Genomic DNA, 16,137 nt, shown 5'->3' on the forward strand with positions numbered 1-16,137 from the left:
TGTGGGAAAGGGGGTGCACGTTTTGTGGCGTCGTTGTTTACGCAGGGTTTGCAGCTCGGAGATGGAGCTCCCAGGGCTGCCTAAACTGTGGTGCTACTCGCCTGATACCATGATAGTGCTAGATTGAGGCTTACTTGATGACTCTTCATCTCAAGGCAGCAGCACGGGATATTGGTCGGATTCCGGCCCGAGACCAAAATTCAATTATTTGAGGGGGCCCGCGGCGCGTCGGCTGACTGCGAAAGTGGCCTGATCCTTGGGCGTTTAATTGAGGACGTTCCACGCTTGCTCTCTGCCGCCATCTCGCTCTCTCCGTCCGCTCCTTATCTAGCGTGATGGATCCTAATCAGCCAGAGAGCTCTGGGTCGCCCCGCGCCAGCGAGCCCAGCTTTTCCCCCGACGATATCATGGACTTCCGTCTTGACCCCTCCGACCCCCTCAGTTACCTCCTCGACCACAGCGGACGCGAGGACTCTTCGGCGGAGGGCTCCTACAGTGGCTCCAACTCGAACGTGAGCGATTCGCCGCAGCACTGGTCAGACATCTCGAGCATGCTACCGCCACCACCGGGCCTCGAGATGGGGGAAGGGCAGGTCGACAAGTTCTACGACACGGATATGAACATGGACCTCGAGAACTTCTCGCTTGCGAACCTCCTGGACATGAACTTCGACCCCTCAACAATGTCGGTCGACCCGAGTTCCCTACACTTCAACCCTGCTGCACCCTGCCCTGCGCCACCCAGCGTAGTGGACGCCTCCCCCTTCTCCTTCTCCTTCCAGCCCCATGGCACTCCAGTAGAGTCGAGCACCCCAGAGTCCGCGCAACAGAGCGTTGACTCTTCTCCGTCTTCTTCAGGCGCCTCCCTCTCCCCTGTGATCGAGTCGCAGATGGTGTACCCCTCCAATAACGCGAATCTCCCTACTCCCCCTGCCCTCATGCCCCAGCCTCCTCCACCCCAGCATCACAGCGAGGACCCCAACATTGCGATGGCGCAGCGTGTACTGCAGGCCGCCGGCGTGATGCACGCCGTTCCGATGTCTGCGCAGTATAACCATCGTGAGCAGTATGCATCGCGATCCTAGTCTCCTTGCTCAATACATTCCATAGCATCCCAGCAGCCCGGCGCGCAGACGCCCCCCATCGCCCGTCTGACAGCTCACCCTCCCCCCTCGGTCGGCTGCTCATCAGCTTCGTCGACTCCCCCGCCGCAGACGCCGCCTGCTTCGGGCGTGCAGGCCGGTCCAGCTCCTTCTGGACGGACCAAGACCTCGCATACCACCATCGAGCGGCGCTACCGCACCAACCTCAACGCGCGCATTCTGTCGCTGCGCAATGCCGTCCCCGCCCTGCGCTTCCTTGAGGACCGCGAGCCGCGGAAGCCTTCGATGACTACCCCGGTGAACGATGTACCGAACACGAACCCTGTCATTCTCGATGACAAGGGTCTCGCGGACGGTGTCAAGCCACCGAGGAAGCTGTCGAAGGCGAACGTCCTCCTGAAGGCGACGGAGTACATCCTCGTTCTCAAACGCCGCGAGAAGCGCTTGTCGCGTGCACAGGACTCGCTGAAGGCCCTCCTCGGCGGACTCGTCGGCGGCCAGGTGCTCGTCGAGGAGTGGGAGCGCGAGTGGCGCCGCATGTGGGGCGACATCCTCGACGACCCGAGCGAGGGCATCTACTCCGAGGCGTCCCTCATCGGCCTCGGCATGGCGGAGGACGACGAGGACGAGGACAGCGGCGACGAAGAGGCCGGCGGGAAGCGCAAGCGCCCCCGCGTCGAGGCGGCGCCGCGCGCGCGCAAGGAGAAGGCCGCCGCCTCCGCGCAGCCGCAGAGCACTATTGTCGTCAACGCGGACGGCAGCACGAGCGTCGTCGTCCCCGAGAAGCGCAAGCGCGGCCGCCCGCGCAAGAACCCGCTCCCGCCGCAGGTCATCGAGGCGCAGACCGCACCGCTGAAGACAGAGCCAGCGCCGATACCGCGGGCGAGCAGGACGCAGCAGTTTTTGTTTGCGACCTTCGCGCTGTTCTCGTTCGTCAATAACGGCCCGCTGGCGAACTACACGATGCCGAAGCAGCAGCACGCGCATAGCGGGGTTGTGCTTACTGCGCATCCGCTCTCTGCGACCGATGTGCCGACGCCGACGTCGACGTGGGTGCCGTCGACGCACGAGATGGTGCAGTACTTCCACTTGTTGGTGTCTGTACTCGTCTTCGTGTCGTTTTTCTGGCCCGCTCTGTCGGCATTCTTCGGCCGCAAGGCGTCGGTGGGTGCCCAGGGCGACGACAAGCAGGTGCTGTCCGCCGCGCTGGAGCAGTCGCAGCGCGGCAAGGAGGACGAGGCGCAGAACATCCGTGATGCGCTTTCCGGTGCGTCGGCGAAGGGCCTCTGGGACCTTCTGACCGGCTGGCTGCCGGGGCACGGGTACGACCATGCGAAGCACAAGAAGAGCGGCAAGTTCGAGCAGCTTGGCTTGGAGCAGCGCGCCTGGGTGCGCTTGGGCGAGCTCGAGGTTCTTCGTGGTCAGTGTCTTTTGTTTTGTGCGTTGGCTTCATGACTGCTAACATCGACTTCAGGCGAGACGAACGTCTTCACTCGCTTGTCGACTTACGTGCACATGCGCCTCCATCTCTCGTGGTTCACCGCTACCGCCGCCGACCTGTCGACCCTCGCCCTCATCCTCTACCCCATCGGCCGCACCATGGCGCGCAGGACGTGGCGCGCCGCGCTCAAGTCCCAGACCGACATGCCCGACCGCGCTGCCGGCCGCCGCCGCATGAGCGTCAGCGGCAATGCCATCGACGTCCAGGTGCGCGCCCACGAGCGCCTCGTGCTCGAGACGCTCGACGTCGACACCGCCTTCGAGAAGATCGCGTGCGCCGGCGCGGGCCACAGCCGCCTCGCGCCCATCGGCGTCCTCGCCAGCATCCTGGCCAAGGAGCGCGTCAAGGCGCACCTCGCCGCCGCGTTCGTGCGCGCGGTGCTCGGGCCGGACGACGGCGAGGAGGACGACACGCACGAGCTGCGGCGCACGGTGGACGCGTGCCGCAGCCTGGGCGGCGAGATGCGCGCGCTGGGCGACCTGCTCGAGCGCGTGGTCGAGGGCGAGGGGGAGGGCGTGTGCGAGGAGAGCCTGCGGTGGACGGGGAGCGGGGCGGGCGCGGGGGACGTGGAGAAGGACATCCGCACGTTCTTGTCCGCGATCGCGCGCTACCGCCGGATCGCCGCGCTGGGCACGGCGGCGCGGTCGGATGAGTATGAGCTGCGGAAGGCGCTTGGGGACGTTGTGTTCGATGCTGCCATCGAGACGAGCCCGCGACTCGAGGAGGCGCGCGATCAGGTGGTGGAGATGCTATGGAAGCAGCGGGCGAATGGGGGGAAGAGGGTGCGGTATGCGCAGGCTTGATCTACTCTATGCGCAGGCATAATTGTCGATTATCTATCGCTGGGATTCTTGGCCTGCTCTCGTTATTTGACTTTGGCTTGCTTTCGCTTTCATCTACAATACTAATGCCCTTGGTTAAATATGAAGAATACATTGTATGCTCGAACTTATACCTCAATCAATGAGCTCAACTTGGCACCATGACACAACCGGCAACATTGGAGGGGTTTTGACCCAGAACTCCTCCAAAGGGTTGCTGTGGGAGTCGTCGTGGTTGACGCATGTCGTGCCGAAAACCGGCAAGGGGCTTATCTACTCGATGTGAGGTGGCAATCCTCGTGATGAAAGCAAGACGACATGCGACCGACAACTTAAGGCGTGGGGGTACCCGCACCATATATTGTGTTCAGCCCGCCGCCGCACAGGGGAATATTTGCTGACAAACCTAACTGTCTGCTTCTGCGGCTGTTGATGCAGGCAGTGTGTCTTAAGAGCACCTCATGTTTTTATGCACAGTACTTCAAGCCTTAGATCAGACTTATAGAGGATATACAGCAGAGTCGATGCGGGAATCAGGGGGCCCCACACGCGAACGATTTCATTCCCAGTTCCCATTGTCACCTGCTTCTCACACTATGATGTTACACTTGGTATAGGCTACCTTGCTCTTCTTGGTGGTGAGTTTGTACTATTTGGGTGTGTAGAGATATACCTCGAGTATATTGAGATACATGGAAAGCTATGTCTTCAACATGATGTCTGCTGGTCCACGGACTGAGCGTTGATGCGAACTGTGACCTTTTGTGACCCGATCGAGCGGCACTTGCCGTGACGCTGCGCGAGGCAGTCATGTCGGCTAGATTGACTCACTCTCGGCAATTGGTCGGTCAACGCAAACTCATGGCTCCCTGCCGTTCAAACCCTTTGGAAGGGTTTTGGGTCAAAACGCCTCCAACGTTGCCGGTTGTGTGACCGATTTGCTTGCGCTCGGCAGACAAAGCCTCCCAAATGGGGATTTCGAACGACGTCAACAAAGGTCAAGCACCCTTTGGCCGCACATTTACTGCCTTCGCCGAAGATGTATGGATACTTTGCAATCGCGGGCTCAATTATCCGAAGGAAAGAGCCGATGGTGAGGTATGTGGAATCGAGATGCAGCTTCTCTTTCATGGTATTACAATCCTCGAGGGTATACATTAGGTATTATAGTGGGTATCCCTTCTACGTGAGGCGTCACGTCGTTGCATCAAAAACATGTTGTGCAGTCGCTGAAGAAATGTGTACAATCGAAGACAAGTCCTTTGTAGAGTCCTTATATCCACGGCACCACACCCGCCGCCGCTTCCGCGACGCGACGAATGTGTCTGCGATCCCTGCCGACGCGCTCGTCGTCGGTGCTGCGGTCGTCGGAATGGCTTGAGCTGGAGTCCTCTTCCTCGTACATGGGAAGACAGAGGGCGTCAGGGGTGCAGAGAGGCTGAAGGTTTGAGTCAGCAAACGATGCACGTCGAACGAGTAGATGTGTTGGTGTGGATTGCGGGCATGAGAGGATGTGTATTGGATTAATCCAACGGACAGGCAGAGCTACCGACACCAGACTCGTAGAGATCCGTGAAGTAGGTGCCGTCCGTCAAGTCCCACTTCCGCCTTGAGATCCCTTCGAGGAATGTTACGCAATGCCGCCTATTTCCCAAACCCATGCCCACAGACAAAAAACCAAAATCAAAGGAGACATGGACTCACCGAATATACATGCACCGGCATCCGTATCGTCACGTCGAACAGCTTCTCCTCCAGTACAACCTCGGCGAGGTTGACGCCTGCGGACAGGCCCGAGTGGCGCCGGTCGTCGGCTTCGGAGGAGCGGCGGGGTTGGTCCACGCTATTCCTCTCACCCACCACGGGGGCCTGACCGGTCCTCCCCGCCTCTTGGCTCGTCTTTGGCGCCACCTCTTCCCCCGGCCGGACCCCAACGCGCATCGTCACCGCCAACGCGTGCGTGATCAGCACATTCGCCGCCCGGTTCTCGTTCGTGGGGCGCAGGCCGCGCGCGGGGACGCGGAGAGCGGTCGTGAGCGCCCACGGCTCGTGCAGCGCGGAGGGGAGGTGGTGGGGCGGTGTCGAGGGATGTAACGGGGAGGAAGTGGCTGAGGTGAGGGGGTCGTAGATGGAGAGGGGGTCGAATGTGGTGGGGTGAGATGATGAGGCGTGGTGCGACGGAGAGGTGGGCGAAGATGGAGAGGCATGAGACGAAGCCGACGCCGAAGCCGAATGCTCCAACGCGCAAGCCGCCGCCTTCGCATGTGGCTGCTCGTCGTCCAGCAACTCGACCACCTCGTCCCCGCTCAGCGTCCGCACCTCCTCGCCGTCGAGGCCCTTCACGCGCTCGCCGCTCTTGCACTTCATGAGCGGGATCGGGAGCACGCCGTCGACGCGGACGACGTCAGTCATTTGGGAGAGGTAGGCGACTTGTTCTGCGAACAAACCTATCAGTAAAAAGGAACAAGTTCAAAAGGAAGGCCTGATTACTGACCTTCGATCAAAACTGTCACCCGATGCAGGTTGACCTTCGCCAACGGTACCAGCACGAGCGAGATCGGTAGCAGCCCACCCGCGCTGACGCTGCGCGTACCGACCGTTAGCGTATAATGCAGGCGCGCACGCCGTTGCGGAGCGTCGTTCAGGCTGATGTGCGGTGCGATGCTGGTGCTTCGGCGAGGGGAAGGGACATCCGTTCCACTGACGCTCCGTCGCGGAGGTACGCTGGTCGTTCGGCGGGGTCCTTCATTCGAGGTCGATGAGGTCGGTCCGTCACTCGATGACGGTTCACCGGCAGATGTAGGCTCCTCACCGCCCCTCCTATGCTCCTCGCCGCTCGTCCTCCTACTCGACCTCGCATCCCCCCTCGATGGCCACTCCCGCTCCACCACCGCGCACCCAATATCCGCCCCATCCGCCGGCGGGCACGCAATCACGCGCACCTCGCACGCGTCGACGAGCGGCTCGGGCGGGTGCGTGAAGTGGCCGGAAGGAGACCGCGAGTGTTCGTGGGTGGTGCCGTGTCGCGCGACGCCCCGACCACGGGCCTGAGCAGCGTCATGCGAATGAACGGGAGCACTGTCATGCGAGTGGAAGTCAAGGAGGCCGTGCGCGTGCTGCGCCATCGACCCCGCGCGCTCGACGCGAGCGACGAGCTTCCAGCGGAGGGAGCCACGGGCACACATCAGTGTTGGCGGCGCACCTGCGGGGAGGTTGAAGGCGACGGGGTAGGTGTAGGTTCCTGGAAAATCAGAAAAATCAGCACTCCGAGTATATGATTATATGCGTGAAAGAAAGCACCTGCAGCGAACTCCTTATATGTTGCCCGCGCATGCGGGTCCGCAGGCTCGTCTTCTGAGACGGAGATCACGGGCAGCCGTGTTTCGTCGTGTGGGTGGGAGGTGTCCTTGTGTGACTTCCATGCGCGCCAAGGAGAGAGGAGGTGAAGGATACTGTGAGTATGGTGGTCGGAAGAGGAGCTAGAAGAGCGCGACAGGGATCGTGAGGTCACACGATGCGAAGTCGACGAGGTAGGTCGCCGAGTTGGGCGAGAAGTAGAGGGTGACGACCGTGCATTAGACATAGCTGATGTATGTGAGAGTGTGCGGTACACCTCCGGGGGAGTGCGCGTGATCTCGTCGTCGACATCAGCGCTGATGATGGCCGAGAAATCTGACGACGAAGTAGATGAGGTCGATTGTACAGAGCGTGGACGAGAGAAATCAGTCTCGGTCTCTACGTAGGTGGGTGGTGGCAGATCGTCACCGTCGTCGGCATCTTCGGTAGCACTGGCATCGAAGAGAGTGCGCGACTCGCGGTGGACGATGTGCACCTCGTTATGGTCGGCTTGGGTGCCGTGGCCTGGATTTCCTTCAGTCGATGACCGATAACAAACTAGACTGGCTCACCCTCGGGCCAATGCACAAAGGATGTGCCACATAGAGTGACGTCAATGGAGGTAACGCGCGTCGGGCGCGCGAGGCGCATTACCAACTCGGCGCGTACCATGGCGGGGGAGGCACTACCGCCATCCTCCGTCATGTACACTGCGCGCTCACCGAGCTCAATAGACACAGACGACTTGTCTTTCATAGTCGAGGTCGCGTATCAAGTCGTCAGTGATGATAGGTTGCTGGTGTAAGAGCTGCTCGTTCCTGGGTTATTCAACGTATCCGCAGGCGTCAGGAGTAAGCAAGTTGCTTGGGGGCTTTCAGAGGCGCCGCGAGCGCGACGGGCGCGCCTATAAGAGGCCCGGGACGCATCTACGAATTTCTTACTGATGGTGTATCCGGACTACGAATTCGCGGGGAGTGGTCGGGGATGTGCCCAGAAGCGGTCTCGAGCGACGGCCGGGATCTCACGCGTCAGAGGCCCTCAGGCCGTGCTGCAGTTATCTTCGGAATTCGCAACCCGCCAAGTCCGCCTCAGAGCGCGCACCGGAACATGGCGGTGAGTGGGCGAAGGCGGAGGACGACATGGAAGTACGGAACAAGACGGAGAGAACATGGATGAAGTCAACGAAAGAATTCCCGAATTCGGAAAGGGGCCCGGCTTTCAGCGAGCCGGCCCGGTGCGGCCGATATCGCCGGCGCTTGCCCCAGGCTTGTCTTCTGACCCAAGCATGCCTTGCTGGCGCTTAGCGCCCCTTCGAGCTCCGGGAGGCGCGACTCTCGCTGGCTATATAAGCGACAGTGCTAGCCGACGCACCTTTGGTCTCGCCAACGTCCAGACGTTTCCTCAAGTACTTACAAGGCCGGTTGCGCCATAGCGTACCACGGTCTCTTTTGCGCTCTTCTTTCACACGCAGGAAGGCTTCCGGTGGAGCGCACCCTCTGGTATTCGTAGCTAACGCGCCCTGCATTCGTATAGATACGCTTTCTATTCGTATCCAGCACGTTCTCTGACTCAGTGCGCTCTCTTCTCGCCGCCTTGTCGACGACGGCAGCCCATAGCGGAGTGGCATAAATTCGGATTTCCGTCAAGGTCGCCCCTCAAGCACGCGCCTACAAAACCTTGCCTGTATTGGCCAAGCCTCACGTACTCCGAATGCGAGCTTCATCCTCCGCACCAACTACGACTACTGCCTTAGGGTCTGGCGCGTTGCCTCTTGGCGTACTTCTGCTCTCTTGACGTCTGCGATGCTGGCTTGACGCCCGTGAGATAGTCAACATTTGAGGCAACTTCTGCTCCGTCGACCATTCCGCAACCTACAAGCTCTTCTCGGATTACCCTCAAAGAGCACGCGTACCTCATCTTCCTCCGTCGTCCTGCGGTGATTAACCTTGCTCTATTCCGAATCACTCTCCGAATCACATTCCCGTGCCTTACGCAAGAGTACGTTCGTCGTCCACTGTCATAAACCCTCAGTACTCACAGCTGCAACCCCTCCGTCATCGTCGCGCATTCGGCCTCTTTTGACACTCCACCATCGACCATCCGTTGCTCCTCTCAATTATGATCGACGCTGCGATATGTACTACTCCCTCGTCGCCATCTCACCGACCGCCTGCTCTTTCCGCAAAGCACGACTGTTCATTCCGCAATGCACTGCGATTCTTTTCGGATTACCCTCAACTCTCATCTCTTCCTGACACGCGCATCTGCGCTTGTAACCTGCATCGGCGTCTAATACGTGCCCCTGCGTCGAGTGCCCTGCGGCCCGTATCCTCGACGCCCGAACAGACCGGAAATATTGTCGTCGCCCCGGGTTGCGTACTTCACCCTCAACATCCTCCTCGCCGCAGCCAGGAATCATCTGCTATCAAGCTGTTGAGTCCATCTATCCAACGTCTTCACCTTGAACTCTTTTGCGGCCAGCTACTACTGTACCTGCCGGTTTTTTTAATGCCTCTGCACCTATTGGCATCTATCCGGTCTGACTCTTCTAATTCGAATGCGAACTCTACAGGACGCCGCCGCACATTGCTTTCTCACTTCCTTTCTCCTGCGCCACCGCACCTTTCTCAATTGTCGAAGCACCCGATAATTCACTGTCAATTCAGGCGAACATCGAGTCCCTTTTCTTTCCGTATCTTCATAACACAAACGTGTACTCACCAGACGTTCTGGCAATCGTCTGGGCTCTCCTTCTCCGCTCTTGCGCCTAGGAAATCGTTAGCGCACCCAGCATCCATTGCAACGTTCGTGCTACGCGTTTATCGTGTCCTTCCGCGTCGTCCATGCCCCGGCATTCGTCTTCCGCTCCTGTTTGGCTGAGTATCCGTCTTCCGCCCTTACTTGGCTAGGTCTTCGTCCTCATCCCCTGCTTGGCTATGTATTCGTCTTCGTACGAGCGCTTGTCTAGGTTCTTTGGTGGCTGAATAGAGACACGGAGGGCCGTTGGGATTTACGCGTTATCAATATCCCAAAAAGACATGTGACTGTAAGTCAACTGTGACCATCACGTTGCTGGCCGCAACGGTCGACCGCTGCTTCCGAATGCCGGTCTACCTACTGCATGTCTCCGTCAATGCGCGGCGTACTCTGAGACACCATTCTTCTCGAAGGGAAGGCATGCAGAGGAACATCATAAGTCGCCAGATGAATGAAGACCTTCGCGCCAAGCAGCTCTCGCGGGACCTCGCACCATAATCTTCACTGATATTTCATTGTTCTACCCTACTGACAGGTCATGCAGTAGACCTCGCTGTTCCGCCTATTCCGTCCATTGAATGGTGTGTTCAGGTTTATACACTGTATCAAGCCGTTAGTATCTATCCAGTCGAACTTTCCGCTCTTCCCGCTCTCCAAATCCCTCGAACGCCTGGGCCGACGAGCTGACTGAATTGCGAGTACTCACACCGTCCGGACCCGACGTTCTCCTCCTCTTCCTCGTCCCTTGCACCTCGGAGGTGTACCTTATCCTCAAGGTCGTAGCCTGTCGTGAACACGATTCGAAGGCCCTCGTCATGTATACATCTCACAGCTCCATCACTCACACGAATAAAACCCAAAAACCACGTATATCAACCCTCTCTACTGGTCCGGTGAGTACTAATCGTCGACGGGGGGGCGTAACTATTCGTAAGTGAGGTGGCGGACTTTTTGCTCTAGTGCGGTAGTGGTACAAGGGCGGCTGCGTAAGGCAGGCAGGCCCGGGTGCGAGCTGCCGTGTAGTGCAGCAGGAGAAGGCAGTCCAGGCGTTGGAGCCACGGTAGTGGGGGTAGGTATGATGTGAGACGGCTCGGTGCTAAGACCGTTGCGGCTGGGTCCAAGGCCGCTGGCGGGGTGGGTGAGAGAAGAAGTGAATCGTGCAGCGCACGAGTGCATGGGTAGGGGTACGAAGAGAAAGAAAAGCGAATAAGTTAGAGCACGCCGAAGGTCAGCAGGGCCGACACTGGGCAATCGGGGGTGCGAAGCGAGGCGTGGGGATATGGGGTGAGGGTGGATGGGTGTGTATGTGGGATGGATCCGCGGGGAAAGATAAGCAGGCCGTGTCAGTGACAATGACAATGTCAACCGACGACCTGTGTATCGATGATGGGGAGCTGGCCAAACCGTATATGGAGAACGTATCAGTAGCCAGAACGTATCGGTAGCCAAAGGAGGAGAAGAGGTAGTACAAAAACGCAAAGAGACACCACCAAGTACAAACAGAAACGATGAGATGGAAAAAAGCACCGCCAGGAGAGAGAAGAGCATGCGTGATATGGTTGAGGACCCGGTTTTTGTAAATAGGAATCAAATATGTGTCCGAGGGGGCTGCCTGTTGACGGCGATCGGCCGGTGGGGAGGGATAGGGTGGGGTGTGCAAGGGGCTGGACGAGAGGAAACGTGCGTGGGCATCAACAAGGCGTGCGCGACCAACAGGGCAGGCGCCCGCGATCGACAGTGAAGGCGGTCGCGGACTCTATGCGGCCGAGGGGCTCTATGCGCTCTACCGCCGCCGAATCAGCACCTTCGCGGTGGAGGTGAGGTGTCAAGCGCGATGACAGGATAGCCGCCCCGGTTACAGGGCAAGAATCCCGAGCGATGACAGGACACGTCCGACGCGGAAGATGAGTCCAGCGGACTTACGCGCCGCGCGCTTATGCGGCGATGTAGTCCGCGACGAGCGGCGTCGAGGTGGTGAGGAAGCACCACTCGCTGATCAGGTCGCGGTACGCGGGCGCGGACAGAGGCGAATCTGTCACACCCTTGGCGCTGATCTCCGCGGGCTCCTCGAGGTCCTCGGGCGTGCGGATCGCCTCCTCGTCCGAGGATGAGTCGGAGTCGGAGTCTGACCATGCGCTGCGCGGGGCAGTGATGATCTGCGCGCGAGGCGCAGTGTTGATCTGCCTGCGCGACGCCGCGACTTCGTTGAGCTTGCGCGGCGCGGTGTCGATGTGCACGGGCCTGCGGGGGAGCACCGCGGGGACCACGGGTGCTGGCGCAGGTGCGCGCGCGGCGAATCGTCCAGCCTTATTGACCGGGGCCGTTGGCGGGGGAGTGGGTACTGAAGAAGATTAGATATGGTTCAACAACAAAGGATAGTCCCAACGCACCTCTCCGAACCAAGACCTTGTAGTTAGCACCATTGTTGTTGTCCCACCATTCACCGACACCCTGGCTCGTGTACCGTGCAACGCACTCCATGAGGCGCTCGTCGCGTGAGCCGGCGAGCGGGATCGTGAAGTTGAAGCGGTCGCGGCCGTCCGGCGCGCTGCTGGCGTACCGCGCAGCGACCTCCGAGGTGGTCGTCCAGCCGTCCATAGTGAACCGAAGGGCGACGTCCTTCTGGAAGGCGACGTTGCGCACGAGGACGCTGCCAGCGATCGCGACGTCGGGCGTATTCGATACCGATAAGGACTCCAGCCGAATGTAGTCGCCCGCGGAGGCGCTGCAGCTGGGTATCGGGCTCGACGCGGCGACGTCGATCTCGTACTTCGCTGGCGCCGGCGCTGGCATGATCGGGAAGTCGAACTGCGTTGCGGCTGCCGTCTCCGAGGACGGAGACAACAAGCTCGCGACCGCGCTCGACTTCGTGAACGTGCACACGCGCTCGAGCTCCTCGTCGAAGCGCACGCGGAGGGAGCCGCCGGGCGTCGCGGGTGCCGAGAGCGCGCGCACATGCGGGGAGGAGGCGCTCTTGAGTGACGGCTTCAGCGGGCGGCGCACCGTCGGCGCGGACTGCGAGCGCGGGAGCGGGGGTCGCGTCGCGGTCGGAGAGGGCGCGGGGGACGCCGTGCGGGGGAAGGGAATGGCCAGCGAGGGAGGCCTGGGGATGGCCGACGAGGAGGAAGGCCCCTGCGCTCGATCGTCGTCCGAGGAGCTGTCCTCATCGTCCTGGATGTGGAAGACGCGCCGGGCGGGGCGGACGGGGAAGGGGAAGGCGGCGGGTGCTGCTGCGCCTGCGCCAAAGGTGGGGAGGCCGGCTGCTGCTGCTGCGCCTGCGCCTGCGCGCGAGTTGAACAGGTCCGCGGCCGGCGAGCGGCGGTGGCCCCGGCTGCGGGCGAGCGGGAACGTGGTCGCGGTCGCGGTCGGGAACGTCGTCGCTTGCATGGCGTGGACGGGGGACGGAGGACGGGGCGGGGCGGGGCAGAGGTCGTCGACAAGTGCTCCCGCGCGGGCGGGGTGCTATATAAGCACACAAAATGTCAACATCGAATGCGCTCCCAGACTCAATTCAAACCGTGCGTGATGCGATGCGATGTTCAAAATTTCAGTCAGGGCTTGCCCCATCCGGCCTGATCTCACTCAATGGACCTCGTCCCGGGCCCGCCGTCAACCGTCTTACGAGATTCGATCCCGTCTAGACTGGGCTAAGGCTCGCGCTAATACCAACAGGACAGACACGGCTCAGCGTTGACCAAGGCGTCGACCAGCGTTCATCGTCGCCCAATAAACTTTCTCGATGGGAAGCACCTCCTGGCAACAAAGCAGTCGTGTCAGGCCATCAGGCTTCCTCGTAAGAAGAACGTCATTCATTTCTATGCCCGCCTCGCCGGCGCTCAACGCACAAGCACCTCCTCGAAGATCGATGCGATAACGAGTGGGAGTACGAGGCGAGGGTGCGACCACGATAGCACAACGGCCCACTATCAGCACAATGGCGTCCCCACAGTGCCACCCCGCTCCCCATGGCACACCCGTCCCCACGCCTCCCGCGGTGAGACTCTGAACTGGGGTGACACACCTCCCCATGGTCACGGTTCGACTTTTTGGCTTCCCGCGGGGGCGCGGCACGCCACAATTCCCTTTTTCGACGCATTCCCACGCCGTACGTCCTTGGCCGAGGACGGTCGACAAAGGGTGCTCCCGTTCTACAAACGAGGTGAGACAGGCCTGCCTGTCGCAGTCGCCATGGCGGGGGACGGGCTCGGCGGTCGGGAGGCGCACGCCACGGCGCGCGGGAGGTCATCTGGCGTTCCTCATCCTTCCTCGAGTCGCCAAAATTCGCCTCGCGGCGGGCGTGCAGCGCGGTCATCGCTGGTCATGGAAAATCGTCACCCAAATTCCCCGCCACCGTCATCGGCAACCCCCGCCCCCGTCATCGACGTCCCCCGCCGACGTCATTGTCTCCACCGACATACGGGCGCGCGCGTCCTCGTCCTTCCCGGCGATCAAGCGGTCGCATTCAATCTTCATCGGATGCGAGGTGTGTGCCCGCGAGCAACTCGGGACTGTACTTCGTGTGTGCATCTTACACTTCGTCACATTCAGTCGGACGGCATACCACCCCGTCTCGGGATATGCAACAGTTTCCGATGACGTCGTGTTGCACGGACAGACCCAGCCCTTGTAGGCCTCGCGCTCGGACAAAAAATCGTATACATGTCCCTTACATGTCTCTCTGCTCACAGTAATATTTTCTCGAATATTGGGCCAGAAGCGCTCGCCGTATACGCCGTGCAACACCCAACGAAGGGCAATGCAACACTTTCTCGGCCGTTGCCGAGCACCTTGTGGATTTTCTGCACGACGCCCAAGGTGCTCTATCCGCTCCAAAGTCGCACACGGTATACAATGTCATGCATAGAAGAGGTGTACGAAGTATCTAAGCTATATCTGTCTTAAGAGGCCAGGAAAGCGGTGTGTTGCATTTCTGATACACCCCGCCATTTTGTTGCATATCCCGAGACGGGGTGGTACGGCGCTTACTCGTGCCACAAACCCAGCGCTACTCACCGACAGCCCCCGACGCAGCAACAAGCGCAAAAACCGGGTGGGTCGCTGATAATCGCGTGTATATCTGGCTACCACCGAGCTCGAGAGGGCGTCGACGACTGCCCAGGATGGTATACTTCACCCTGGTCGGCGAACTCAAGACTGCCACAGATGGTATGGTATTAATGGTATGGTCTACCCAAGAGTACCCCGAGAAACGTCGTACGCAGCCGATAGCGTAATTGACTGCCTCCGGTAGAGGGTGCGCAATTGACTGCGTCCGACGTCGACGCGAACATTGCATGATTGATACAGAGTTGTTCATCAGCCTCCGCAAGCGCTGCGAGTAATCGACGTTCATATCACTAATAGTCATCGACACCGATATCACTGCTGGTCATCGGCGCCGATATCGCCTTCCGCAGATGGTCAAGCAGGCCAATATACCGCAGCGAAGATGGATTGCGAGGCAAGTCTCGCACGCAGTATTTTCTCAACCGCGCAAAACCATCTTCTCAACCGCGTAGGACCACATTCTCGCCCGCGCAGGACCGTCCACGTTCGACCCTCCGTACGTCCGAGGCTGATACGCGCCACAATGTCCTGCGGATGCCACCCGAGGCAGAGCACATCTTCGGTCGACTGCGCTATCTCTCTTCGCGAGGCTGCGCCATCGGTCTTCGGATGCTAGTCGCGCTGATTTGTTGAAGGATTACCTTTGTCCTCGCCTTTGTCATTTGCAGGTTTATCGCCGCACTTGGTCCCGCCCAGGCGGCGGTATCCAGCTTCAGGCTTCGTTGAGCGCTCGCCTTTGCCGAATATCGTCCCCTCCGCCCTGTCCGGCAGCCCTTCCTCTATCGCACTCGGCCATAAATCGTTGGTTCCCCTCTTCGCATCTCCTCGTTCTGCTCTTCAGTGCGGTCGCTCGCTCTGCCCCCTCTTTCTTCGCTATACAGTACGCCCCCTTCCTCCGAGGCCCGCTACATCCTTCGAGATCGACAGCGCCACGGTTAAGCTGACCGTTGACGCGTCGCGGGTGCCCCAAGTTTATAATAATATTCTCCGCACTCCTATCATACGCACTACCACTACGAGATGCGTCTTCCTACCATTCAAGCCTCACTACAATACACACCTACGCTCGAATCGTGCGCATTCCGCCAGTACAAGACGAAATGACACTCCGAAGCTAACATTGAAAGGTCAGTCGGGGTCAAGGTAAGGGGTCAGTAAGGGTCACTGTGACGTGACCGTGACAGTCACGGTTGGAGTTGAGGAGATAATTAGATAGAGCGACGGCTGGCCGCTACTGGCAGGAGAGGATTCACGTCAAAGTCACAATTTCCAGACGCTCCGCTGCGAAGGACGAGCAGCGTGCTCCATTACGACGGCCAGTGTTACAGTCCACGAGTCCGCCCCCCTCCGGCCCCTTCTAGCCGATGAGCACTCCTCCTGTAGTGATTGCGGCTCCCCTCACTGATGAAGTGTTAACGGGCTGCAATGTGAGGCAGGCCTCTCATCTGGACGCACGCAAGAGCTCTCGTCTGGACGCACGCAAGAGCGAGCTTCGCAGTTTGGGCAAATTTCTCAGAGTGAAGGATGAGCGCGAAGGAAAGGTACGACTTCG

General features: G+C 59.9%; 5 protein-coding genes across 5 annotated transcripts; 2 read left to right on the plus strand and 3 right to left on the minus strand.

The window, feature by feature from the left end:
• Positions 1-272: 272 nt before the first annotated feature.
• On the plus strand, positions 273-3,610 carry SCHCODRAFT_02637274 (uncharacterized protein). Its single transcript, XM_003028875.2, has 3 exons — positions 273-1,059; positions 1,111-2,523; positions 2,578-3,610. Exons 1-3 carry the CDS (start codon positions 336-338, stop codon positions 3,405-3,407), a joined length of 2,967 nt encoding a protein of 988 aa, XP_003028921.2. The 5' UTR covers positions 273-335; the 3' UTR covers positions 3,408-3,610.
• An 843-nt stretch (positions 3,611-4,453) lies between these two features.
• On the minus strand, positions 4,454-7,920 carry SCHCODRAFT_02637276 (uncharacterized protein). Its single transcript, XM_003028576.2, has 5 exons — positions 7,334-7,920; positions 6,726-7,286; positions 5,920-6,666; positions 5,130-5,860; positions 4,454-4,863 (listed from the first exon to the last, which is right to left on the minus strand). Exons 1-5 carry the CDS (start codon positions 7,515-7,517, stop codon positions 4,699-4,701), a joined length of 2,388 nt encoding a protein of 795 aa, XP_003028622.2. The 5' UTR covers positions 7,518-7,920; the 3' UTR covers positions 4,454-4,698.
• Positions 7,921-8,558: 638 nt separating this feature from the next.
• SCHCODRAFT_02637281 (uncharacterized protein) lies at positions 8,559-9,715 on the plus strand. Its single transcript, XM_050345960.1, has one exon. The coding sequence runs from the start codon at positions 8,880-8,882 to the stop codon at positions 9,639-9,641; it is 762 nt and encodes a 253-aa protein (XP_050198559.1). The 5' UTR covers positions 8,559-8,879; the 3' UTR covers positions 9,642-9,715.
• A 308-nt stretch (positions 9,716-10,023) lies between these two features.
• Positions 10,024-11,259, minus strand: SCHCODRAFT_02059238 (uncharacterized protein). Its single transcript, XM_050341645.1, has one exon. The coding sequence runs from the start codon at positions 11,064-11,066 to the stop codon at positions 10,443-10,445; it is 624 nt and encodes a 207-aa protein (XP_050198560.1). The 5' UTR covers positions 11,067-11,259; the 3' UTR covers positions 10,024-10,442.
• Positions 11,260-11,452: 193 nt separating this feature from the next.
• On the minus strand, positions 11,453-12,905 carry SCHCODRAFT_02602059 (uncharacterized protein; the record flags this gene model as incomplete). Its single annotated transcript, XM_050344043.1, has 2 exons — positions 11,453-11,859; positions 11,909-12,905. 2 exons carry the CDS (start codon positions 12,903-12,905, stop codon positions 11,453-11,455), a joined length of 1,404 nt encoding a protein of 467 aa, XP_050198561.1.
• Positions 12,906-16,137: the final 3,232 nt, after the last annotated feature.

Source organism: Schizophyllum commune (genome assembly GCF_000143185.2).
Source record: "Schizophyllum commune H4-8 unplaced genomic scaffold SCHCOscaffold_10, whole genome shotgun sequence".
NCBI classification, from domain to species: Eukaryota; Fungi; Basidiomycota; class Agaricomycetes; order Agaricales; family Schizophyllaceae; genus Schizophyllum; species Schizophyllum commune.

Bases quoted from the DNA above. Each gene is read 5' to 3' on its own strand.
- SCHCODRAFT_02637274 (XM_003028875.2), top strand. From the start codon at position 336: ATGGATCCTAATCAGCCAGAGAGCTCTGGGTCGCCCCGCGCCAGCGAG. The intron at 1,060-1,110 runs GTGAGCAGTATG...TACATTCCATAG, and splicing joins GTCTGCGCAGTATAACCATC to CATCCCAGCAGCCCGGCGCG. The intron at 2,524-2,577 runs GTCAGTGTCTTT...CATCGACTTCAG, and splicing joins CGAGCTCGAGGTTCTTCGTG to GCGAGACGAACGTCTTCACT.
- SCHCODRAFT_02637276 (XM_003028576.2), bottom strand. From the start codon at position 7,517: ATGAAAGACAAGTCGTCTGTGTCTATTGAGCTCGGTGAGCGCGCAGTG. The intron at 6,667-6,725 runs GTGCTTTCTTTC...CTGATTTTCCAG, and splicing joins ATATAAGGAGTTCGCTGCAG to GAACCTACACCTACCCCGTC. The intron at 4,864-5,129 runs GTGAGTCCATGT...TCAAACCTTCAG, and splicing joins TGCCGGTGCATGTATATTCG to CCTCTCTGCACCCCTGACGC.
- SCHCODRAFT_02637281 (XM_050345960.1), top strand. From the start codon at position 8,880: ATGATCGACGCTGCGATATGTACTACTCCCTCGTCGCCATCTCACCGA.
- SCHCODRAFT_02059238 (XM_050341645.1), bottom strand. From the start codon at position 11,066: ATGCTCTTCTCTCTCCTGGCGGTGCTTTTTTCCATCTCATCGTTTCTG.